At 38.2% G+C, this 26,463-nt stretch overlaps 1 protein-coding gene across 25 annotated transcripts in view; it reads right to left on the bottom strand.

The window, feature by feature from the left end:
* Window positions 1–26,463, bottom strand: part of SOX5 (SRY-box transcription factor 5) — a 650,561-nt gene that overhangs the window by 102,282 nt on the left and 521,816 nt on the right. For 20 of the 25 annotated variants that reach the window (XM_062616810.1, XM_062616809.1, XM_062616815.1 and 17 more), the window contains one exon: window positions 2,620–2,743. In XM_062616810.1, coding sequence (XP_062472794.1) covers window positions 2,620–2,743 — 124 coding nt within the window. The remainder of the gene's footprint in view (window positions 1–2,619; window positions 2,744–26,463) is intronic. The other 5 variants (XM_062616806.1, XM_062616800.1, XM_062616821.1 and 2 more) reach the window with 1 other exon arrangement.

The following is a 26,463-nucleotide window of genomic DNA, read 5'->3' as shown; positions in this document are numbered from 1 at the left end:
ATTGGCTGAGGAATCCTAGCACATACACTCTCTGAAACCACTAGGAGACATACATTTGATCCTCTGTTGCTCTAACGCAGACAGGTGAATCAGAAAGCACTGAATAAGACTGGTTTCATTATCTAAGCTGAATGAAAGAAAAACAGCAGTATAACCAGGTACTCATCATTTAACTCATCATTTTTTCTCTTTCACTGACCTCATGACTTGATCACTGACTTGATCACACATTCCCTTCCAGCTGCAGCTGTGCTGGCTGAAGAGGCCACCATCTCCAACCACAGCCTGTTGCCAAAAGTTACCACTGTGACCAAGCTGCTTATTTAATCACTTCCCAACATGTTTCCATTAAAATGAGCCAGTTCAGTTTAAGCAATTTTAACAGAAAGTCTTTTCTATCCCAGCCTGGGCAGAAGCAAGTTAGGGAGAGCTTAATCAAGAATCTCGGCCACCATGTCAGAAGCTAGAGGCAAAGTCATGAGCAACTGAACAGTTCTCTCTACAGCTACTTGGCGTGCAGACAGAAGGTGGCAAGTAACCCAGTCATCAGGTGTGACCAACAGCACAAATGACGAGAGATCTAGTTACCTATTGCAGTGCTATGCTGGTAGCCATTTAAGCTCAATTCAAGCAAGCATATAAAGTTTACCATACAAACATTTGCTAAATATCCCTGAGGCTTAGATCCTAGTGCTTTTGTCACTCTTCAGTGAAGCCTTAGTCTCCTAAATCACTCAGGTGCTTTAGAAAATTTTATCCAAAGCTCTAGTTTACAGTCTACCACATCTTTGCCAAGCGGACTGATACACAGAAGCGCAAGCAGAAAACTGGGAGAAATATGTTTTAATGGCCTGTCAAAAACATTACTTGATGTTATAGATTTAGGGCAGCTATGTCTTTCATTGCTACAAGCTTTCTAGGTGTAGCTAAATCTGTATATGCTTTTTTGTTTATACTAAACTGTGAGTGAAAAGAAAAAATCCTTTGGACTACTTATCACTTTTCCTCAGCTTCTCAGTTAAATTCAGTCAAACATGCCAGGGAATCACCAAACACAGAGCTGTCTTTTTCCCCCGGCTTCTGCTCAGCCCTAGACCTTTTCATGCTGTTGATTCCAAGCCTTACTGCCAGGAGCAGCGGCAACTTTACTCTCTTTCATTTTCAAGGTTACACAAACACGCAAGGTCATATATACTTCATGGATGCGAGGAACTACAGGACTGTCTTACAGTTAATGTACAAGCAGCAAAAAGAAGGGAAAAAAACAACCTCAACTCTTTCTATACAAACCAGACTTCAGTAACATGGAACTAATTTCATCTGCCAGATATATCAAACAGGGTGCTTTCCTGACCTTTTCCAGGCCTACAGTTATGGTAGCATTCATATTCAGTGTGGCTTTCAGTTAAACATTCTGTAATGTGAATCATTACTTCTCCCATTTGAAGGAGACTGAGTGTGAAATCACTGGAAGAACTGAATGAGCCTGTGCTTTGGCACTGCAGCTGCTGAGGGATGTTAGGTGTTTTGAAGACTAATTTTCAGCAGTGGTGCCAGCCTATAAAATATTAGGAAAAGGGATCAGTGGCCAAAGAAACTCAAGTTTGCATTCAAGTACTGTATCTACAACATTGCAGAAACTGAAGAAATCTGAAATCGTGGGTTAAGCCAGTTTAACTAAAGGAATCTTCCTGTTCTAATTTTATGAAACTGCTGCAGCACCAAGTGCTCAGTACCTCAAGAAACCTGATGAATTCATGAGTTAGTCAACAGTACAGATGGATACACTGACATGGACATAATAAAGCTAAACATCCACGCTAGAGACAGAGAAGAGTAGAATAAGTGACTCCTAAATAACTCAGTTCAAAACTGATGTCAGAAGACTTATACAAGCACAAATGCAAGAAAACAAGGCTATGGAATTCATGCTCTAGTGAAATCTATTCATGGAAATAGAGTTCCCTGTTTATTCCTTAACTTGTATTTATTATCATCCTGATGACAGCAACATTAAATCCTATATAAGGCTTAAATAAAATTAAAAAAAATCTGGGCAAGGTGGAGAACAATACAAATCTTTCAAAGATTAAAAAAGTAGATGCTATATTTTTTAGTGTTAGGCTCTCATAAATATAGTTTGCGTTAGTCCATCATACTGAAAGGCATATGCTATCTTTGATCTCTGTGCAGAACCCCCGTTGAGATTAATGTGAGTTTTGTGTGAAGAGACAAGAATAGGCCCTCAGTTCACAAATAGTAAGCAGGCTGCTTCAGGAAAAAACATGCTTTTTCTTACAACAGTGTTGAAATTTATTGGGAAGTTTCAAATAGCTTCTTTTCTGATGAATGTATGCATGTGTGGTCATGAGCATGTTCACTTGTCAAAAAGATCTGTCAGAAAGAAGGTGCACAAATCTACTTGTTGTGTGAGATGTTCTGATGTTACTTTGAAACACATACTTTATCTCTGACAACCTTTTCTCATACAATAATGACTAATCCTCTATTTTACAGTTATCTGTGCAAGTTCATTGGGCTAGAGGTTATATCTTTAAACAGATGGGCATGAAATTGTACCCTATACCCACTTCCAGCTAAAAAATCTACAGGACTTACTGCATCCCGCTTTGTAGCTGAAACCAGGAGGAAGAAGAAATCCTTGCTGTGCAGCTGCTGCTAGGGTTCGTTGGTCTGGAGGGAATACGGGAATCATTAATGGAGGCAGCTGACCCTGGACCTGCTGAACAGGAGAGGGAAAATCAAACACAGAATTTTTTTCTGGGGGAAAATATCTGCTTAAATGCTTTCTCTTACTTCCGGGCTGAGAGGTTAGGTTTGAATATGCTCCTCCATAATGGGGTGTTCCAGTAGCATCAACTTTTCAAACTCATTCTAAATACCAAAGCACTTCATATGAATTACATTAGCCCAAAATAGATCAAAATATGCCACTAATGCATATCCCAATTAATGATTTCCCCTGTGATTCCATAATGCCTCACTTCTTTTTGACTGCAGGGTGGCTTTTTTCTTGCACTGTGTAACAGTATCTCTGTCTCAGACAGTACCTTTCACCCTGACTGAGCCCGAACACAAAGATCCACACACTCAGAAGTACAAATAAGTATGTGCATAAGTACATTTGGTACTATTTTTCTGCCCATATGCATGCATGCACTTGTACATGTGAAAAGAGAAGTCTCTGAGATGGTAAGAAAAATGCTGAGACACTTTATTCACAAGTAAAACACAGCTATGTCTGAAGTGTTAGCTGTTCAACTCTGCACAGCAACTGTACACAACCATGCAAGTCAGGAAATGGAAAATATTATATTGTAAGTGGATACTACAGGGGACTTAAGACATGCAGAAATTAGTCATCAAAACTGGAAGTTGGCCATGGCAAAATGTCTAATACTGTTGCTTTTACCCAGTTCTGTCGGCGTTTTAATTACTAGCAATGGACATCGACTTTGCATTTCACGCAGATGAGAAAAAAAAAGTTGGCAAGATTAAAATGTTAAATGGGTAGTTTTAATTAAAAAAAAAACCACTGTACTGACCATATCAATCAGTGAAGGGAGACTGACTCAGTTTCTAAGAGAGGTCATCTAGATTTTTAATGGCACTGTAACACTGAGGCATCCGGGGTAGTGTTATCAAAGACTAAAATTCAGTTTTGTGCTCTGTAGCTTTTAAGGAACGTGAAGAATTAGGGTATTGATAGACAACCTTTTTTTTTGCCAGAGGTGTAAGAAGGTATTGCTCCCTTTATTATTGCCTGCATTGCAGAATTGGCAAAGGAGAACCTGTGCCACCTCCTTGGCTGCCACAGTTCAGAACACAGCATCTTTAATCTCCTGAAGATCCAGCAGATGTCTTGATTCACCCAATGCTGTTACAGAGCAGAAGGGTGATAAAAAATTTGTGCTGGTAACCTCTTAACTTATGCCAGGACCTGTCAACACCTGTGTGAATGCTGACTGCAGCCCTGTTGCTGGAAATTCTTACAGTGGAAAATTAAGACTGGGACTGAAGCTAGAGTAGATGTAGCTCCATTCACTGAAATAAGTTGATCCATTTGTTTTTACTTCAGTATTCTCCTTTCTATTCTGATCCTGTTAACAAGAAGACATACGTACTTTTAATTGACTCGCTGGAGAAATAAGAACATGTAAAATGTGATCTGTTCTCTACCCCTACTCTTTCACCCTAGAACTGCCCAATGCTTGCTTTTTCTTCATGTGTGTGTTGTGGGGCTTTTTTTTGGTTGGGTTTTTTTGTTTGTTTGTTTGTTGGGCTTTTTTTTTTTTTAGGTTTTTTTTTTTTTTTTTAAAGACAAAGACAAAGTAACTGTATTCTTTTAGAACAAAAATGAACAGCCGTGTGGAATTTTTGCATAGTACTCTTCTTCGGCAAAAAGCCACAGAACTTTTTTTTTTAAATGGTTTCCAAGGATGAAAGTGACTTTGCCAAGCAAAGAAGCTTCAAAACAGGACTCAAAAACACTAATAGAAAGACAGATGGTTCTACTAAGAGCTTTGCTGCCAAAAAAAATGTTAAAAAAAAAAAAGTGAAAAAAATGGAGTGATGTTATTGAAGCTGACTGCAAAGTTCTCTGATGACTGCAAATACTCTTGTCCCACTGCAAGTGTTAACTCTGCCTCCAGGGCTAATATAACTAAAGCACCACACACACACAAATTGTCATTGCCAAGCCCACAATGTAGCACAAGTCTGCACTTGATTCCAAGTGACTGCCAAATACATGAGCAAAACACCACACTGAAAAATTCCCATTTAGGAAAACATTTACCAGGAAAATGCCCTTTCTTCTTAACTCTGACTGCTGCATTTCATTTTTTCAAATCATTGCCTCTCTTTATTGCTCCAAGGGGCCTTATACCCACTAATTTCAAATGACACAACCCCGGTCACGTTAAAGAGGAAAGAACTATAGAGTGATGAGGATGGTTTGCATGGATACAGAAATAACGCAGTCAAAACAATGCGATTTTCATTCCAGGATGGAATGTATGTAGCACCAGTCAAACAGCTACACTTCATTTTCTCCCAAATACAAATAAGTGCAAACATTAGTTTATTTTAATCCGATAACCTGACACAATACGATACAAATTATGGACTCTTCATTTTTATGGCTCATTTAACTACTGTATCTTAACTCTCATTATGTTTATTATTATTACCTAGAATTGCTAGGATACAACTGTTTCAAGTGGCACAGAATGCAGGCCCTCTTTCTGAGTTTTACACAAAGGGTTTTTTCCTCTTTTTTTTCCTTTATTTTTTAATCTATTACTATGTAAGTTACACCTCTCACAAATGTTTTATGCTATATAATTTGCATACCTTCCAATGTTTTCTTGACAGTAACTTCTTGATACTGAATTCCTAATTTGATCATAATGGACTGCAATTCAGAGCTACTTTTTCAGATCCTTCAATTTGTTGTGCTAATGGACATAGATGTGTCCATAGAAAGAAATGCACCTTTAACAGTCTAAAAATGTATATAGCTGTCAAGATTCTCCACTTGCCAGTCTCTCTGCATGAGTACCCCCTTTTAGTTGTAATTTCCTAAAGGTGAAAATTGTAGCTTAAATCCTCACAGAATTCCCAATGGAATTAATGAGCTACAGTTTCACCTTGTAACTTCTTACCCACTTTATAATGTTAGTCTGGATGATACAGATACAATCTTCCAAGGGCCTGTTTTTTCACTACACATACTATTGCCACGATGTCAACAGACCACACGGTTCCTTCAACTTTCTTTTAATTTGAATGTTGGCACCACATACAGGTTAACCAGAAGTATTCTTGCACTGTATGACAAACTGCAGCAGCATGGTATGCAAAAAAAGGCATACAACATACATAAACCAGCAAAGAAACAAAGTGAATGTCATGAGAGCCATAATATTCTATGCAATCAATTCACTAGGTAAGGAATTCATACTTCCATTCACAGATCTCTGAAAAGTAATTTGGGGCAAGAGGGAAGCCTTTGCTGCAATCAAAGACATAAACCCTTAGCATTTAGTTTATGAGAAACAACTCCCCTTAAGGAAGCAGATACACAAGAGTTCAAACAGTCCAAGAAAGTAAAGGTTCCCTAATACATAATGAGGACAGTAAGTCGCCTTCTGTAATGGAAGAAATTGCAACAAAATTTAACCTAGAGTCCAAACCAAAATCTGGGACCCTTTATACTTGGCACTGAAAATCCATAAAGGAGATTAGCCTTAAAGAACTTATCAAGATAAAAAAACAATATGAGTACATGACAAACAACTAATCTACTGTCCAAGTGGGAAACTGAGGCATCCAGAGTTGCCCATAAAGATTTTCAATTTTGGGAAGTGCCTCACTGTATCTTTACTTTTTTCAGTGCCTTTGAAAAATCTGCCCCTAGAGGACTTATCAAAAGAAAATTTGTTAGTAAATTTGGAACTGATTCAAGTTGTTAAAGCCTGGGCCAGCATCTTCACAAATCTGTGCATGTCCTTTACGACTTAACCATAACAAATCCAACTGCACAAAGATGTGCATTCAGTGTAGTCACAGCTAGATTCCCAGCTTCATTATAATTGTAGTACATCCGCCTAAATTCTGGTCTCCTACCTACTTTTAGGAACATACTATGGTTTCCACAGCTACCTAAGCACTAGCAGTATGTTTTTTTGCAGTTACCCCTACTGTTTGCTACTAGCTCCTGCTATGACATATAAATTTAGATTGCAAACACTTCACAACTACAGTTCTACTCTTATTTTCTGTGAAATGTCACGTGAGCTTTTGGTCACTACATTAACAAAGACAAAATAGTTTAAGGCTGCAGAGTTAGGAACTGCCAGAATCAGGGTAACATATGTGACCTTATTTTGGTCCTTTATGCCCATGCATCCTGACAGAGTCTTCAATTAAAAGTTCACAATTCTTGCTTAAGCTAGCAGGCTTATAGTATTTCTCAAGTAACATAAACCCATGCTTTCAACAAATCTAAGCCCCTAATATAGCAGCTGCTACCAGTTTTATTTATTTTCTCTTTATACCCTTCCACCAATTTAATTTCTGTAGTTGCTCATTACATGTTTACTAGCATAAACTTTTACGTAAGTTTTCCTCTCTCCAAGGTAAGTATCTAAATGCATTTCCCAGTATCCATATATATACCACTTTCCACTGAGGGGTGAATACTGCTCTTCCACCCACCTCTAGTTCTTCAGAAGCAATTCTATCCCTTTCAGTGAGACTGGTGACAGAGTAACAAATTACTCAGTGTGAATAAGAACGGCTGCTAAAAGCAACACTCTCTTCTCTACAAACTGACAAAACCCTGAGCAGTACTTTACTCTTGAACTCTTTAGAAGATGCCCTTCAAGAGCTGTATGCGCATCCTTGCTGAAATGATCTCTTACATGGCTTCTTCACGTAGAAGTGTGGCTAATTTTTATTTTCATTTGAGTTATTCTCAGCTGCCTCAAAGTAGTTCAGATTTCACAATCCGAGAACAGTGGATGCACACAAATGATTCGATCAACTTCAAACTGTTGTATGAATATCTTCTTGCCTGCAACTTGTTTATAAGTTAAGCATCTCTTCTACTGCATATGAAAGACTGTAATGTACATTTAACATGCAATAACATAAATCTGTCCCTCAAAAATGACATGTTTAATTGCATCAGACCCCCTTCCTCCAGAAACATTTGGCTCATGGTGGCACACACAATGCTGAAGGACTGGATTCTTTAATTAGAATATGTGTTGGCCATCTCTTTCTCTCTCCCTCATTCCCCCCCCCATCTATCTTAAGGGAAATAAAAATATATGTCCTCATATAACTACAATCTGCTATTTTCCCTTACAGTGATGTTTAAAATAAGAAAATGTTGTTCTCATTTTCTTCCCTACATCAGTTCCCTAAACTGACATAAGTGTGTCCTAAATCTATATGCAAGGGAGCCCCGCCCATCTCAGTAATGCAATGATCACTCTCCTCCTGAATTTGAGGTAGTTTTTAATGGGGTGCTGAGTGAGTGCTTAAGACACAAAAGAGAAGGTGGATGCCAAGAAGCAGAGAGGAAGACACGGACGAGACAGACAGCAGACCCATTCCACCCTATGCTCTGACCAAACTTTGCTTTTATTACTGAGAAATGCACTCCCTTGCCAGACATACAGGTATATGGGATCCTGGCAAAGTATTTTGTGAATGCATTTTTTCCTCATCTCTACCTGAAGATTCTTCTGCAGTGGATGATTTTGGCCCCAAATATTATTTTTCCCTTTGCTGCACTGGAGGCTTATACAATTCATACCAGTACTTACCAAAATTTATCCTCTCTGAACACTTCAGCTCATGCAATAGTAGTGTTTATAAACAGGACACCAATTGTAGAAAACATGCTCTATAGCGGCAATCTTTTAAGAAAATAAAAAAGGCTGTTTAGGGAGACACCCTCATCCCCTACCCTCCCCATTACAATTCCACTAGCGTCAGAGAGCTCAACTCGGAGTGACAATCTGAAAAAAAAAAATGATGGAATATGGAGATAACCCTTAACAGGTAATAGCTGGCATGTATGCCACTTGGCTTATGGAAAACACAAGAAAAAAACTTTCAGGGAAATTGAAATGCACCTCAGGGAATTACATAAACATTTTTCATAAAAAAAAAAAAAAGCAAGGCTTTTCAGGCTGGAAATTTTCTTTCTTTGCTCAGTCCTTCAAGAGTATCCAGGAGTCATACCAGCACTGATCTCAAATTCATCTCATCATGAAGTTTGGAACCAAACACAACACATAGAATAGAATGGAACTGAATGGAATAGAATAGAATAATTAGGGTTGGAAAGGACCTCAAGATCATCTAGTTCCAACACCCCTGCCATGGGCAGGGACACCTTACGCTAAATCTTATCACCCAAGGCCTCATCCAACCTGGTCTTGAACACTGCCAGGGATGGAGCATTCACAACCTCCCTGGGCAACCTATTCCAGTGCCTCACCACCCTAACAGGAAAGAATTTCCTCCTTATATCCAATCTAAACTTCCCCTGTTTAAGTTTTAACCTGTTACCCCTTGTCCTGTCACTACAGTCTCTAATGAAGAGTCCCTCTCCAGCATGCTTAGCCTTTTTAACTAAAGTGCAGAGAAGTGCCTTGAGCTGCCAAATAATACAGACACTAGCTGTTTCCAGGTTGACAACTTGCTTACAAAGGCTCCCCTCCTCCATTTTATGCTACAGAAGATAATGCACTGGTGAGAGACAAACACCTCCAGCAGCACTTTGAAGGAACGACATAACCCAAAAGGACCTTCTGCATTAAGGAACACCTCTCCAGTACTTCTAAAGGTAAAAAAAAAACCAAAACAGTATTACTTATCCATTTATGAACTAAAATAAAGAACTTTAAAACACTTATATTTTATATGACATGGAAAAAGCATACAGAGGAGGGAAAAGCAGTAAGATTACTTTTTCCTATTTGGGATGATGTGTAACAAGACACATTCAGGCTTGTGCCACTTAGCATTTAAGTTACCTACAGGGCAATTTTGCCACAAAGGCATTTGAACAAATAGCCAAACTGGAAAGCAAGAGACTGCCTGAAATAAAAAGCACATAAACTGGAATTCATTCCAATATGCAGCTGGTTTAAGTCAAAAGCATTAGACCTCATGCAGGAATGGCAGTTCCAGACTACACAACACCCCAGTGTGTGGAGTCCTCTGGCAAAACCAGGACTTTCAAAGCAAGCTACTGTAATTCAGGTAAGAGCTACACTGGAATGTTGAAGTGCACTCTCAAAAGAGCCTTTTCTAATCCAAGCCTAAGAGCAACACTCAAAATAATTTGTCCTTTCCTTTTTATACAAGAAAAAGATCTGCTGTTTCGTTGATTGAGCCATTTGTTTTATGAAGAGGATAAAGCTAGCAGAGGCCACAAAATTGACATCTGAGGTATGCTGACCAATGTTGGGCCAAACTGACTTATTTCACCTTACTTAATATTCACACAAATACTATGATTCTATATACTAAGTTGTCTCTGAAAATTTTATTATTAATCAATGGGTAGACTATAAGAACAAGCAGGAACGGGAAGCAAGGCTCAACACTAGTGTGAGATGTAGGAAGGCAGGGAATCATCCTAAAAAAGTGACTTCAAGAACTGTGAATGCTCCAAGTCAACAGGTTGATGTAAGGAAATAAATTGTAGCATTACATGTCACCACAGGCAGCAAGTCTGGCTCTTTTTTGACTGATGAATTCTGTGATCTGGGAGAAAGGCTCCACCTTCCTCTCTTCAGCCCCTTTGAGGTGCCTTTGGGGTCACCCCGGCACTTACATACTTTTGTGCATGTTTTCATGCAAGGATGCAAACAGGATTATCAAATGCTTGGCTACAAACCTGCCCAAGATGGTTTTCAGGTTGAGAATGCAGCTTAGGTGAAGAAACATACTTATTTTGATTGTGGTTCCTCTGCCTATGTAGACTCAATTGATGCAGCTTTTGGGATACGAATCTACTCAGTAAGGATTTCTTTGGTTCATTTGCCCCAAAAGATCAAGAAATGGGTGGCAAAAGCAAGGCTGACACCGTTATACTTAAGCAAGGCTGACTGGTATTTTTTGTCATATACAGAGGTATCTGTGTTAAGGCAAGCAGCTACAACTCCCCCTTTACTCACTGTTGATTTTTCTATAACTTATTCAAACACTAGTAACTATAATCACTCTGATATATAAATTGCGATAAAATTTATCCTCTCTACTGTTACAAAAAGAGAAGTTTTTAACCTCTGAAACGGGGAGAAACAGTTCCAATATGGAAACAATTGCATTTAAGATGGTATATAAAGAAAGTGGCATGAGCTCATTTTAGACACAATGGTAAAGTCTAAATTCATTAATAGATCAATACCTAAGGCCTAAACTACTAATATGGACTGTCTTCTTTAAGAGACCTTTCATTTTACTAAGGACTCCAAGGCACTCCTGGAGAAAAACTCTGCATCAAGTGTAGTACACCTTCATTGTTCAAATCCTGCTTGATGAAATGAGGGACCATAAAGTAAGAGAAGACGAAATATGAAGGAAGAGGGTATACTGTGGTAATTCAGTGGAAAGTAAAACGATTGCAAAGCAAGCCCATCTCTCATCCTGGTCTTCCTTCATCCCCACCATGGTAGGCATAGTAGGTACCAGTAAGGGGAAGTGACAGCTCCCTAAAGCTTTCCTCCATCCTTGAAGCGATACCACCCACTCTAACACTGTTGCACTGCAGTATCATCGCAATCTGGCCTTCTATTTCAACTCTTCCACCGCCACTCACTATGAGCCACCCATGACACGTTGCTTGTAACGATTCTGTACATAATTACAGTAAAATATTTAAGTCTCATCAACTAATATGAAACCATTCTTTCATAACCCTTGACATGGAAATCTTGTTTACTAAAATTAGTTGACACAGAAGTCAAGGAGATCTTCAGAATTTTGCCTTATAATAACTATTTCTTGGTTTGGTTTGGGTTTTTTTTTGGTGCAAATTCCTTTAATGCGATTTAAGGTAATATTACTATATGCAGAGGAAGGGGTATTCTTTCGAACAAAACCCTAAGGTTTCTAGATGGATTTTTCACTCTGTATCTCTTTGACAAATGGAGTATCATTAATTAAAACAAACACAACAATTTTAATGTGTAGGCGGTGGGCAAGAAACAGAGGTTATTTAATATCATGTAGTGGGAAGAAATTAAAAACCCATTCAGCTGTTGAACAGTGCAATGCTATAAAAAAATGAAAGTCTTATCAAAGTAATCCACTTAAAAATATACTATGTATAGGAATCTCTCTCATAAGAGAGAGAAAAGATAGACATACAGGAGTCAGAAAAATATCACAGTAAAAGACTGTACCTCCTCTTGCTTTCTTTAAATTGAAATTTGGAGGGATACAATTAATAAAACTATAAACAATCTAATATAGAGAAAGAAACATTTTTCACAGTGTGATCAGTGTAGACTTTGGCAGAATTGGGTCTGCTCAGAAAATCTTAGACTTAAATCCACCAATCAGACTCTCTGAATGCCTTCTCTTTCTCCCAATTTTACTATTATCACACCAGATACATGTTCAGCATAAGTCTTGTCTCCAGTGACATCAGTTTCAGAGCACTAGTTGTTACAACAATTCAACGCAATTCTTTCCTGAAGACAGTATTATTATTATTATTTTCTACTGAGTTTTATTGCTTTCTACATTATCTTAAAAACCCCTGCACTTAAACATGACAGACAAATGTCCAGGAAAACTAAGACCAAATGCTAGTAGAAACCTCTGTGGAAAACACATTTCTAATACTGGATAGCCTCTAATTACTGCCCAGGGAAATGCACAATAAAGACCTCTTTTCAATCTTTCAGCTGTTCAGACTTGTTTCTGACTGTCCCTTTTCCAGTGGAATTGTTCCTCAATGGAGTTCAGTTTTACCATCACAAGTTCAGTTTTAAAAGTGAAATGGATTCAAGTTGCAGAAAAAAGACTATTTAAATAGATACACAGCTACTCTTCCATTCATGTCCTGATGCTTTTTTTTTTCTCTTTGCTACCAAAATCCTCATACAAAAATGTTTTTCACAAGTTTTGTCTGGGAACATTTTTTTAATAGGACTGAAGACAGTCTCTCATTTTGTGCCTACAATTTGGTGACAGCAATACAGTTGAAGCACAATTAACTGTTGATACAGGGAAAAAGTTTAGACATCTCATCATCTGATTTCTGTGTACAGCCAGGTAGCAGCTATCCAAATCCTGCACTTTGTTACTGCATTGAATTGCAGGCACAAAACTTTTGATCACCTTAAACATTTTGTCTTTATTTTTTAATTTACTGCCTCCTTCAGTTCTTGCCTCCTCCTCCTTTATTGTTTAAAATATGAGAATAAACAACAAAAGAGAAAAAAAAAATGCAGACTAAATGTAATTGTTCCTTTAACACTTCCAGATATGGACCATGCAATGCAGCAGAAAATGGTCTACTTCACAAGAAAACACCATAGATCAGTTTTTAATTTTACTGGTGGATTACAGCAATCAGCTAAATATTTGATATGTGCCTTGCCTGTATATTGCTCTTTGAATCGGTTTGGCACAAGATTTAGTTAGGTGTAGGAGTCCTATGTACCTTATACCTCCCAGTATGGAGGTATGCAGTCAGGCAAAATATAACAGCATTCACAAAGCAGAATACACACATAATATATGAAGTGCAGGGATCTCACAAGAGGGCGAAAAGCACAACATAATGAAAATGAATAATTTTGGGGTATTTTCTTCCTAGTCTGAAGTAGTTCTTAAATGTACAATCTTATTTTTTTCTGGCTTGACTGCCTTTAAATATACACATACCATACTCCCAATTCAGTTTTTTAGCCACTATAGGTATAGGTATTAGAGGACTACTTACATGTGATTTGCATTTTTTTTTCTGTGCCTGTGGTTTTGGTAAGTCTTCCAAACCTAATGACTGTTCTTTTGGCCAGCAACATAAATGCTGTAATCACACAATTATTGTGCTGGGAACAGTTTAATTCAGCATTTTGTTCTCAACCACAGAACAATTACTCAACAATTTTGGTTAACCATACTAGCTCACTGCCTGGAAAGGAAGCAGAATATTCACAAGATCTATTGTCTTACATAAAGGCAGTCAGTAGATTCTTATCTATTACAACTTTCCAGCATCACTTTCCTCTTTCGGGTACCTCCACATACTCCCAGTTAATGAAAATAAATGACTAGCAGCACACTGGATTAGCTTATTCATCTCTATCTGTTGAATGCTTTTAATTGTGCATTTGCATACTAAATAGCAAGGTAGATGTGATGTGTCTGAGAGAGAGGGATATAACAGAGCACTGTAAAAAGCTCTGACAATAGCACGGTGATGGTATCCATCTACTCTATGCTAAGCATAACCCATGGTCACTTAGGATTTATTCTTAAGTTCTGCTCTTCACCCACTCATTTCTCTTTAGCAATAGAAGCAATCTTCTGATAAATTGATTTATTTCTATTTATACAGAATTTATTCCTGTTTATACAGAAACACTTGTGGGCATACAGTACTCCTGATATTTCTTTAAGCACCATTTAAGACAGAGAACAAAGTTTAAATCCAGAACATGGTCTCTGGGGTTGGATGCTTGGTGCAACTGAAAATCAGAGCCTTACTAATGAAAAACAGCAATTTTATTTTATGCTAGTATGGGACAGGCCCAGCCCCAGTGTAATGGTGGGAACTGGTGAGGTTCATGGCTCTCACCATGTCAATGAGTTTGGTTGAAGGGAGAGCTAGAAAGGGCCTTATTTGAAACCCCTGATATTTCTGCCAGATAAACAATTTTGCAAATGTTCATTGGAAGTGGGTGCCTCATTTTGTTTTGTTTTGGTTTTTTTTTTTTCTGTTTTTTTTTTTTCTTTTTTTATTTAGGCACTAACACTTAGCATGCTTTGTCTTGTAGACCAAATAAGTGAATGAAAGTTCTGACTGCAGAAATCTATTTGCTAAGAATAGATTTAAGCTAGTTGACTAAGTATCAGGATCCTTACATATTTTCTGCTCCAAAATTCAGTTCTGGAAGCATTTTACCTAAGCAAATACAAACATTTTAGTAATTCCTTTTCCACTTTTGTTTTTCTTTCATCTTGCCAGTCACAAGAAATATTTTCATTCAGAGCTGTGAATCTGAAAAGTACAACTCTGGCAATGCTGCTGAACAAGTGAAATTAATTAAACAAAGCTGACTCAGTAAACAGGTTGATAGTAAGAGAGATCACAAAGGAAACCACCAGGAAACATGATGAAAACATAAAGTAATATTTGGGGAGTTTTAAATGCCTTTAGCTTTTAAGCAGTATTTAGCTCAGAAAAGGGACTTAGTATTAATCAGTATTTTCCTGAGGGCAAAATTTGACCTGTAGGAACTTTATGTTGAGTCCATGCTCTGATGAAGTCAATACAAATTGACCTCAGTGGTACTTGGCAGAAATTGCTTAATTAAAAAAAAAAAATAAATAGCTGTAATTAAAAAAACAAACCACAAGGCATCAGTGGAGCAGAACACAAGCTCAAATGTCATCGTCAGGACAGTGAGTAATGACACTTCGTTTGCTCCATTTATGAAATGAACAGTATCTCTTGTTGCTTGAAGCCCAGTTTCAGCAGATGTGGAGACACACCTTGTCCCTCCTGAGATGTAGGAGACACAATGTGGATTGCATTAAGGAAACAAGTCCCAATACAGTTCTTTCCATTTCTTAGGCAACTGTTAAGCTGCCACCAGGTTACTACACATAAAAGAAAAAGGAAGGACTATCCCTTCTTTAACTGCTGCATATTGAAAGGTAAGCAGCTATATTTTACAATCCTCACTGTGCTTTGCTCACCACGGCTGATGGTTGCCTTTTAGGTGATGCCAATGCTGCTCAGCCTTGTTTCTGAATTGTGATGACCCTTAGGCAGAGGCTAAGCATTTAGGTGTTCAGAGCAGTTTCAGGGCATGCACAGAAGGAGAAATACAGAAACTCTCAGACCACATCAGCAGGTGCTATGGATGCTTAGATACTCCCAAAGCTTCAGATCTCATATTTGAAGTAAGACTCTTAAGGGGGGCTGTCTAAATGATGGCAGGACAGGATGTGCGTATTATCTTGTAAGCGCTCTTGGCTACCTCAATTTAGGTGTTTCCAAAGGCTATCTAAGTCCTGTTATCAGAGAGTAAATCCCCCCCCCCTTTTTTTTTATGTGACCCTAAGCCATCCAGTTAAGAATTCTACAGAAAATGACTTTACCAAACAATGTTGCAACTACAGTAGAGGTCCTAATACTGTTCTCATATTCTTTGCAGACAAGGAAATAAAGACAGCAGTGCTATACAAAAACACGTTGCTTGTATAAGTGCATGGACATCATTAATGAAAAACAGCTGCATTCCTGAAGCCAAATGGTTTTGAATAAAACAATCATGGGGCTCCTTGGCACCTAAAGGAATGATTTAGGACATAAATTGCTGGGTTATGGAGTGGCCTTGAGACCTGTTATGTTTATACAAGCACATTAGTAACACTTTAACATCCCGTAACAAATCAGTAACTACAAATACGTCTAACATGTGGTAAGGCAAATGAAAACCCATCTAAAGTCTTTGGGTACAACACCTTTTTCCAAAAAGAAAAGGATTATACTAACAGTTCAAACCCAAAATATTTTGCCAGCACGTTTGTTCATTAAAATGGGATCCATTCTGAACACATCAGGTTCCTTTAAGACTAAAAGTCAGAGCTGTGTGCTCCAAGCCTTTTCATCAAGATGATTCATTCATTCATGGGAAGCATGGATTGTATGGCTGGCTTACGGTAGCGCTCTAAATTAGTACTCACACAATGGAGAGCTTATACAATTGCAGTAGTCCATATCCAGTAAAACTGCCTTAGTGCCTTGAATAATGGGCCTTGCTAAGTCTCTAACAGTTCTGTAAGAGCCTCTAAACAGCTGCACACAACACATGACCTGTGCCATCTTTACAATGCCTGCTAACCATGAAAGCAAGCTTTGGGAACTATTTCCTCTGCACCCTTACCATTGGACAGCATCAATTCTTTTGCTTTTTAGAGAACAAGGGGGTTTTATTTTTTTCCTCCTGTTTCTTTCTTCTTTTTTTTTTCTTTTCCTTTCCAATCAGCTCTCCACTGATCATCCTTCACACTTTAGCCTCTGCCCCAGAATACTCTGGACAATAGTACTGATTCCATCTGTGCTCTCCATTAAAGCCCTCATAATCCTTCTCCAAACAGCTGGACGCTCAGACTCCACACACAGACACTCCTTCTGTGGAACCGTTTGGCTACAATTATGCTGAGGCTGTGCTTATTTCAAGTTTCTGACTGCAAATGCCTTTCTTAGGGTCCCCTGGGGCTGCACTGCAGAATGTCCTGACGCAACAAATTTAACAATACTTTGAGCCAGACCCAGGCTCAGGCGATAAGACGATGCTCAGCCACCTCAGTGCCAAGCAGCACTTAGAAGGTATTTTTTAGACAAATGACAATATTAATGACAAGCTTCAAATTCCATGTCATTAAGCAATCATAAAGATGCATCTTCAGTTAATCAAATAGTTTTCATACCTTTATTTTAATACCAGAAGCGCTTCAATGTCTGTGTTTTGCTTAGAAGCCTTTTTCAAGAGCTGCAGCGATATGGCTCTCTTCAGCAACAGCACATTCACAGAATGATCTGACAGTGTCCACCATGGCTTGACGCAATTGACTATCAGGAAGCGACCAACAGAGTACACCCACAGGCCAGTCTAGTTGGGTACCTTGATTTTTCCAGGGACTTAACTTTCCTCAGACTCAACCAGTGTTCATTACATCTCACTTCAGACACGAAATACATCAAACATGTATTCAAAAAAATGCAAGAGTAACTCTCAATTAACTGTTTTTACAAGGAGTCTTTGCTGATACTCTAAAGTCAACGGTAAGTCCTACAGATCTAAGTGCATCTAATGTATTACAATGTGAATGTATGTCTGCGTCTGTATATACACACACGCATCATCTGTGCCCATACAGAACTACAAACACACATTTTTTCCAGTAGATGTGTGTGCACACGTCTCACACAGCACACAAGCAAATGAGGAAAGCTATCTATAAATCTCATTTCTGGTATTTATTTTAAAATGTAAATGTGTGTGTATGTGCACATGTACTGATATTTACACATATATTTATACACACAGTACCCACGAAACAGATGCCCCACACACAGGAGTCCACACGCATATGCAAGCATATAGGCATGCACCATACAAGAGATAGTGATACCCAAGGGAAAATTTAAAACAGAATGCAAACAGTATTTATCACACACCTCTGACAGTTTCACTTGCATAGCACACACTCTCCTGTCTGAACAGGGACAGAATTATATAACCCTCAATCTCTCAGAAGTATATTTTCTCTGCAGTCAATTGTCAGACACATGCCTTTTCCTCCCCAACTCTTCACATGGTATTACTGAGCTGCCATGTTACCCATACTCAGTCCTAGGCCTGAGGGACTTCTGAACTTCTCTATTTTGGAACTGATGAGGACTAAAATAAAAGGGGTTTTATTAATAGAAGTGGAGGACTCACAGTTTCCTAATAGGTCCCACAACACCTGTGTGTAGCCTTGAATCAGCTCACCATATTAGACTCAAATTTATGGAATTTTTATTGAAAAGAAACTTCAGGTGAGTTTTATGTGCTTATTTGACCTACAGAATGAAGCAGTTTTACAGGTTGAGTGGCTCAAAAATGTTCCAGAAAGTATTTAAACAGATTTTTAAAAATATGTTGCTTTCATAAAATGTTACAGTCTAAGGTATCATAAAGGTTGCGCTGCTATTAGTTGAAGGTATCAAGCATAATGCACAAGTGGTAAGTAGCATACCTCTCCTAAACAAGTCAATAAACACTGCCTACTGCATCAGTCCAGTACTTATTTACTGCTCTCCCACATGCATTATGTCCATAGTTAAAACTAAGATTGGCTTTTTGTTGTAAACCCAAGAATTCAAAGTACATGGTTCAAAGCACAGATAAATACCTAGATTAGATACTTTTTGATTAGTTCCCCCCATCTCAAGCGAGGTCATTTATTCTCCAAAGTCTTTACAGGTGGTCAACTATCAAAAGAACATACTTTCAGCTGAATTACAGGTGATTTGGCCAAGATCCTTTTGTGATATGGATTTAGAAATAGGTGCTAATTGTATTTTAAAAGTTCTTCTAGGGCTCCTTCATGCCACATTGCTGTGTCCTAGAAACTTATGAGGTTTATCCAAAAGATCTTGGCAAGATCTAGCATAAGGAAAGGCATGTTTGGGAAGTAACTCTCAGGTGTATTAAGAACGTCAGAATAGTCCGTCAGGCTCCAGCAGATTTTAAGGAGTGCCAAGTATCTGAGGAGGAACCAAGCTTTTATTAAAAAAGAAAAAAAAAAGAAAAAAGTGCTCTCTCACAGTTTTCCTTAAGGAAACAGCATTAAAGATATAAACAAGTTCTTAAAGGTTTTGTTACAGCATTTTTGCTGGATATCTTTTCTTAGTTGCTTTTTTTTTTTTTTCTCGTCTGTCGTAATCACCTCTGCCAGACAGTCCCCATTTCACCAGACATAAAAAAACCCTGATAAAATAACCTGCAACCTTCCTCTTTTTGATCACACTCACTGATCAGATGGACACCAATACTTACATTACCTCCAGAAATCCCCATTTACTCTCACTTCCACTATATTCAATAACTAGTTGTCAAACTTCATAACAAGTAGTTATGGGAAGGGTGTGGAAATGTAAATTTCAATTTAGTCACATAGAAGGAGCAGTTAGGAAGCAAAAGGCAGAACGATTGGCTTTCTTCTATCTTCATTTACCTGCTCCGAAATACCATTCCAAATCCTGGAAAACTCACTTGAAGATCAATGTAACCACCTACAAAGCCTCTCCAGGTTGACCTTTCCATTGCTCTTAAAAACAATGGAAAGCCTGAATGAAATGAAATGCTCTGTAATACTAAAAGGGCTTCTCAGAACAGGTTCTTCAGTCATGACCCGCTCTAGTTCCTTGGCTAAAAAATATTTTGTTGCTAGGTGGTACAGCTATTTTAGTAATGTTTTAAGTCTACCCAGAAAGTAGAAGGCCACCAAGGTAGAAACTGAATAGTGTCTGAGCAGTGATACCAAGCTCTCTTAATACAGGTCTAAATCATAAAGTTCAAGTCTCAATCCAATCTCTACAATGAATTCAGATCTGGTATTATGCTTAGCCTTTCATAAAAACAGGCGAAGGTCAGCTCCCAAGAATGTTGCACCACAGTCTTAAGGTTTTGGTTCAAACCTTTTCTAAACATAACAACAGTGTCTTTCATTTCAGTATGATCTGTTTAGTAACTACATCCCACACTCCCCCTCATTTTAAGTGAGCTGGAATTTCACTGGACGGTGCACCAAACAGTCAGCTCCAAGGCTGCTGCTGAAAATAAGCTTTTAGACATCATACAGAGTTTCTTTCCAACTGAAAACCAACCTTTGACCTAGTAAACCACGGTCAGATTTACTCTACATGCTCTACTCATGTAATGCAGCCACTGACTGCATGAACTGTGTGCCAGGAGCAGAATTTGGATTTTTTTCTCTTCCACCTTTTGTGTATCATTTATCTCCATGGCTCTAAATCACTTCAGGATAGGATAAATTCCTCCCTGACTCCCCCAAGCCCTGACCTCTGTATAATGTCGACTGGACATCATAACATACAGTCACAATTACAGTATTTTTACTAAACAATACTCTGATTTTTTTAGCCCAAGAAATACCAGAAGTCAAAAAATCTGTAACGATCATGTATTATGGCTCAACTAAAGGTCTGTTTACATTGGGTTTACTAAGAACTGTATTCAAACTGTTTATTGAAATCACTGGAGTTGCACTGAATTAGAACTGAAGCAACACAGGAAGCTATCCAGTCTAATGCTCTGACACAGTAAAACGGGATGCCAAAGGAAACAATACTTTTATTTCAAGTAAATCTTTTCTTTCAGTTTCAGGTGTCCTGCTTTTTCTCCCCTACGTTATGACCAAACTCTGGACTGCGGTATACAAAACCAGCTCACACTGACACCGGAAGAAGTACACATGCACAGGAGAAGAAAGATTTAGTCTTTCCCAATTATGAAATAACCTTAATTAACTCATCCACGTTCTCTTCAATACAACTAGAATGGAGATAAATCCTAATGTATGTAATATGCACGGCAAGATGATGATATGGCCAAATAGCAGTTTTCTGCATGTATTTTTTCTAATAAAGTTAGCTAGATGACAACTTAAAATAAAACTTGCATTTGTAATGTCAGGGTAGCTCAAAATTTCATGGAATTCAAAGCTTTTAGCTCATGAGGAGACAGAAATAGATTTTTTTTTTTTTCGCTATGGACTGAATTCCTGGAAGATTTCAGTCTTCTCTTTCTACTGATAAAAATGAATGGGATTTCACATATGTTCACCTTATCTTGAATAAAAATTGTTTCTTTAAGAACTCCACAAAATGTCAGACCAGTTTACCAGATAGTGGAAAAGCACTTATGCTGATATACACTAGACAATGATCTGCCACAGGACTCTTAAGAGTCACGGTTGAAACAGTCAGCTCTGCAACATCCCATACTGCATATACAGCATTAATGAGGATCAGACATCATTTGCCTTTGATTCCCATGTAGATCTTCAGTTGTTAGTCATAAAATTCTTCATGCAAATCAGGGAAAGAATTTTATCTTTAGAAGACACCACATTTCTCTGGGTTTTATGAGAATATGCACTATTCTAGAGTGTGAAAAAGGATCACTAAGAATTCTGGAAAGATGTAATAGACCAAATCCCATGAAATATGTGTTTCAGGCTGCAAATCTAAATGATCTGATTTGCTGTACTTCTGTTGAGCCCAGGACAAATCAATCCATCCACACAAAGCTCATTGAAGGTTTAGGCCCTTTAGACATTGAAAGCATAGAGAAACAAAACCAACAGCGAGCATCCCCGATCAGGCACTGAAAAGGCCTTGGGACTCTCAGTAGGAAAGTAAGAGTGATGAAATAAGCAAGGCGCTAGAACGGGGTGGGGGAAGGAGAACTATTAAAATCCCTTTTGGTAAATGGCCTTATAGTTCAAATTACAAATGAATTTAGGATCCATTTATCAGAAAAGATCTCACTGAAGCTCTGAGAAATATTTTAAGAAAACCAGGAACTACTTGTAAAATTGCAGTTGTCCATGAGTAACCAAGTATGCATCTGAATTCCTGAAAGAGTGAATCTTGTAAAGAGAACAAGATAGGTCCATATTAAAACTTTTAATGACTTTAGTTAAAAAAAAAAAAAAGAAAGGGAAAAAAAAAAAGGTAAAAAAAAAAAAGGTGGAACTTTGCAGCCAGCTGGCTCCATACCGAAAGCCAGGCTGCACAGCTTGAACTTAAAGCTATCTTAACATAATGAATAAGTGCCAATAATTAGCATATGTAGTGTGAACAGGTTTGCTGGCACAAGCAAGTGAAAAACTCCAAGGTAAAGTTATTATTAGGGAGTAATTAGCTCTGTGAAGTAAATGAGTGAAACAATAGCTGCCAGCACTGACAATATGGCTAACATCTGACTATGTGGAAGATAACATTGTAAAGTATTGCTCCCTGAGCTAGAATCTGTTAATAACCATATGTTAGTGTAATTAATGCAGAGTCTTTCTGACCTGTTGTCACATAAGAACAATACTTTCTTGGAAACATTCAAACAGGCAGCCCTACACTCATGGATGGCAAAAAATAATTTGGGAAGTTGCTTACAAACACCTTTTATTCTGCATTTCTTTAAAAAGAACTAAAAAACAGCAAAGGGGGTGTGGGGGGAGATAAGAAAAAAACCCAACACTTATGAACTGACTGCTTTCAAGGTTGACGGCAAAGATTTCAAACCCTGGACCAGGGCTTTCCAGACCAACTAAATCAAGCCCTAAAGGATACTCCTGGATTTTAGGGTGCTTGTAATCCAAGCCCAGACCAAAGTCTGTAATTTGATTATTTACACGGAATGGCTTAAACCCTTTATCCAAAATTTCCTTGAACTCCAGAGTGTTCAAATCCGAGTCTGGGTTCTGAATTTTTTGGCTTCAGCCCATTTCTAAATTGAATAGATCCCTCCAGGTGTCTGACATCCATCAGACATTCTGCCAAGGTCTTAATATATTGCTAGATACGGAGGGTCTCCACTTGTCCCCCACACAGGACATTTTCACCTCCAAATTAAAGGATTCTGTGTCTACAATGTGCAAGGCCAAAGATAATTTCTCTTGAGAAGGTACTAAAAATCATGCCCAGAACTTCTGAATTCTCATAATAAATGGCACTGATGCAGTATTTTCCTCCCTTCATATCAACAACTCAGAATGTTTCAATGAGGTCTAGTAAACGGAGCTTGCTCAACAAGCCTTACATAATTACTGTATTTTCAAGTCATCATACTGACGTAGTGTATTCTACAGAGTACGCATATCTCAAAAAGCATCCTGTCTCTGAAGCTCTCTGATACAAAGACCTTTGTAATTTAATTTGAACATATCTCTGTTCCAATTGAGCATCTCATATGCACCTCGTTAGAGCATGTACACTCACTGGCTCACAGCAACAGTTTTATAGAGAGGGCAAATTGTGGTCATGCATCCCAAAAGAATAGCCTTCATTTCCTGAAGAAAAAGTTTAACAACTTTAAGGACCTGGCCATATTTAATTTCAATTAAAAACCAACCAAACAAAAAATCCAAAATTTCATGCAAGCTTGTTAGTAGTTTCCTTTTTCACTTTTTAGAGGGGCATATACAAAAAAAAAACCCAACACCACCAAATGAAAAAAAAAAAAAAAAAAAAAGGGGGGGGGGTGTTAATGCTTCACAGCCTATTATGGCCAGGCAAAGGAGCCCTGCATGTTTGAGATCTCACACATTCATCTTCTCACTAAACATCTGTTTAAGGCTTGTGTGATCTACCTGTCAGCACCAGTGATCCATGAAGTGTTTGAACCTCCTGTCACAAACCTCAATGCTGGTTTGATCAGAGGCTTTGTGCACACTAATCACCCCCTTTATCTTTTCTAATGTTAGGAGAAAAAAAAAACACAGCAAGGCTGTCTTCCAACCTGACTGTAATTAATCTTTCCATGGGGGAACCTGCCTGGTTTGAAAAAGCAAGATCTGATGGGCTGCTGCTCTTTTTCTGCAAGGGCCTAATTTTTCCTACCAGGCATCTTTACACTTGAGTGGTACCCTTTACAAAATACTTTAACTATATCCCAGTGACAGTGAAACAACCTTCAAGATCATCTTGTGAATGAAACCACTGGTAACTTTGCTGAGAAAAAGAGACCAATGAAAGGAGTTTGACAGAAGCATGTTTAAACTATTTTCTCTTTTTAACTGCATGGGAAAAAAGGGAATCAGAATAAGAACTGGTCTCCTTTTCATGTCTCTCCTAAACTGCTCTCTTCACTAATAATCCCACTGCTACCTTTCTTCTACTCAGCTGCACAGAAACGTACTGAAAGCTGCAGGAGTTCCCAAGAGGGAACAGATAACATCAGGTGCTTTTTCATTTTATTACAGCTTGCCTTTTGCCACTATTTGCTTTCTGTGACATAAGGGGAATGAATGCTGTGCATGATACAGACTGCAATTCAAAGTGCATTTTCGATGAGGCCCATACTGAATGGAAATGAGACAAATAAGCGTAAATTTACTTACATCTTTTCTGATAAAGGAAGCTTACTTTGCTCTTCAGCATCCTGAGTCCAGGCATTAGCAGCAACTTACAAGTCTAGTGAGCAGACAGTAGGAAGCAGAAAAACTGCTGCTGCAAAACCAAATTTGAGTATGTATTTCATGGTAATCCCCAACCTAAATGTCAAAAGCCTTGACATGGACAGAACGATCTATACGTAGGTAGAGTTCATTTGGACCATTATCGACTCAGAAGGAAAAACCTTAGGGCTTCATGCAGTAAAGCAGCAAGTAATTGGTGGGAGGTGACTACTGCAATCACACTGATGCCCCATATCAGCCAAGGCTCTTCAACACAAGGCTGTGTCACACAAAATCAGTAACTCTCAGAATCCAGGTGAATTCAGACAGGGAAGTAAGTAAAGTTAGGTGAATCTTTCTATTACTGTCATCATTTCTTAGTTATATTGTGAGAAAGTTCAAAGGACTCCAGAGGTCCAACATCTGACTGTGCATGATCAAAGAGAGTCCTGCATATTCTTGTATCTTTTTTTGAGACAAGATACCACAAGCATGAAACACTATGAGGTAGAAAGGAGTAAATGTCTACCAACATTACATAGGCTGCTGTGCTTAGCTCCAGCCTAGATTTCATGGATTTGCTAATTGCTTGCAGGTAACAGCAGCATTAAAATATGAGGAATAATTTGGGCAATACGAAGACTTGAACCATTCTGGAGAGGTTGGTTCAGACCCTCTGAACTCTACATATTTGGGGCACTTTGGAATAATGCGTAAGACAGGATAGGAAAAGTGAACAAATAATACAATGAGAAGACTGTCATCAACAGAACAGATCAGGATCAGAATAAACTATAGGAGAAAAAACACAAGTGACAGATCTCTGAATAACCTTGGAAAAAAGACACCAAACTTTAGTTTCATGTTATGGAAAACAAGGAGCTAATGCCTAGGCTGAAAGAAGGACTTGGGTCCAATAGTATCAACAGAAGTGAAGGGATGACGGTAAATCCTGCCAGGGAATCAGGAAAGCAATGGAAATGTAACGACAATAGAAGACTCGGCAATCAAATCGTGAGATTGATAAAGACATGGTTAAGTTTTAGGCAGAAGAAAAGAAAAAGTTGGATTTGAAATGTGATACTAAAATAATCAAGAAGATTTGGGACAAGAGACAATGGAAGAGTCAGAATGGTTTCTTGAAATATGAATCCGCTTGATAGGGAGGAAGATGATGTTGCTGCCAATAATAAAGAAAAGAGAAAGGAAAGAAGCTTCGAGAAGACAGCTGATAAGTTCATCTGATGTTACAGTTTCTGTCCAAGACTGATGTCTCCTCTAGCTGGAGATTAAGGCACTTGAACCACAACTTATTTACCACCTTTCTTATTTCCTGGCTAGGAAGAAACACCTGGTATTCCAGACTGGTGCCCTATATTGAAGCTTGACAGCAAATTGTGTATACAGTCCATTTAAATTTGATAAAGCACACAGGTCAACATCCAGATAAACTCTGTACCATACATACTTTGATTATAGAGTGAGGACAGGACTAAACCAGTATCTTATCCAGTACACAATCATATTGGTTTAAATCAAAATCTCTTTGAGTAACTAATCGTTCAGAAGAGCTGAGATTCTATAAAGGATATAATGTGATGTAAACAGTATCTTAGGCATGGATAGGATTACAACAACATTAAAGAACAACTGAACCATCCTGTATAAGGAAGAAAGGGAAGATATATCAATTTTTTACAATGTCATTAAAAAGCAGTGATGTAACTAACAGAAGGATTTTTCTTTGCTTTTGGTGCTTAGCCTTCTAATACTTATACCCCATAGCATCATGGTATGATCATATTGCTTGACAAAAAGGAAAGACATGGTCTTCTCTTACTTAGCTGTAAGAATTAGATTTCTACATTTTAACTTAAAACATGATGACTAACTACTCCAAACTTCACCTTCCCATATGTATAATGAGAATAACGCTTATGGCCAGTGATGTCCTGGGATGTTAAAAATAGTTTT

The sequence above is a fragment of the Pezoporus occidentalis genome, unplaced genomic scaffold, assembly GCF_034315485.1.
Source record: "Pezoporus occidentalis ecotype Australia unplaced genomic scaffold, CSIRO_AGI_Poc_V1 ctg19, whole genome shotgun sequence".
Lineage (NCBI taxonomy): Eukaryota > Metazoa > Chordata > Aves > Psittaciformes > Psittacidae > Pezoporus > Pezoporus occidentalis.
This window is presented reverse-complemented; position numbering and strand designations above follow the sequence as displayed.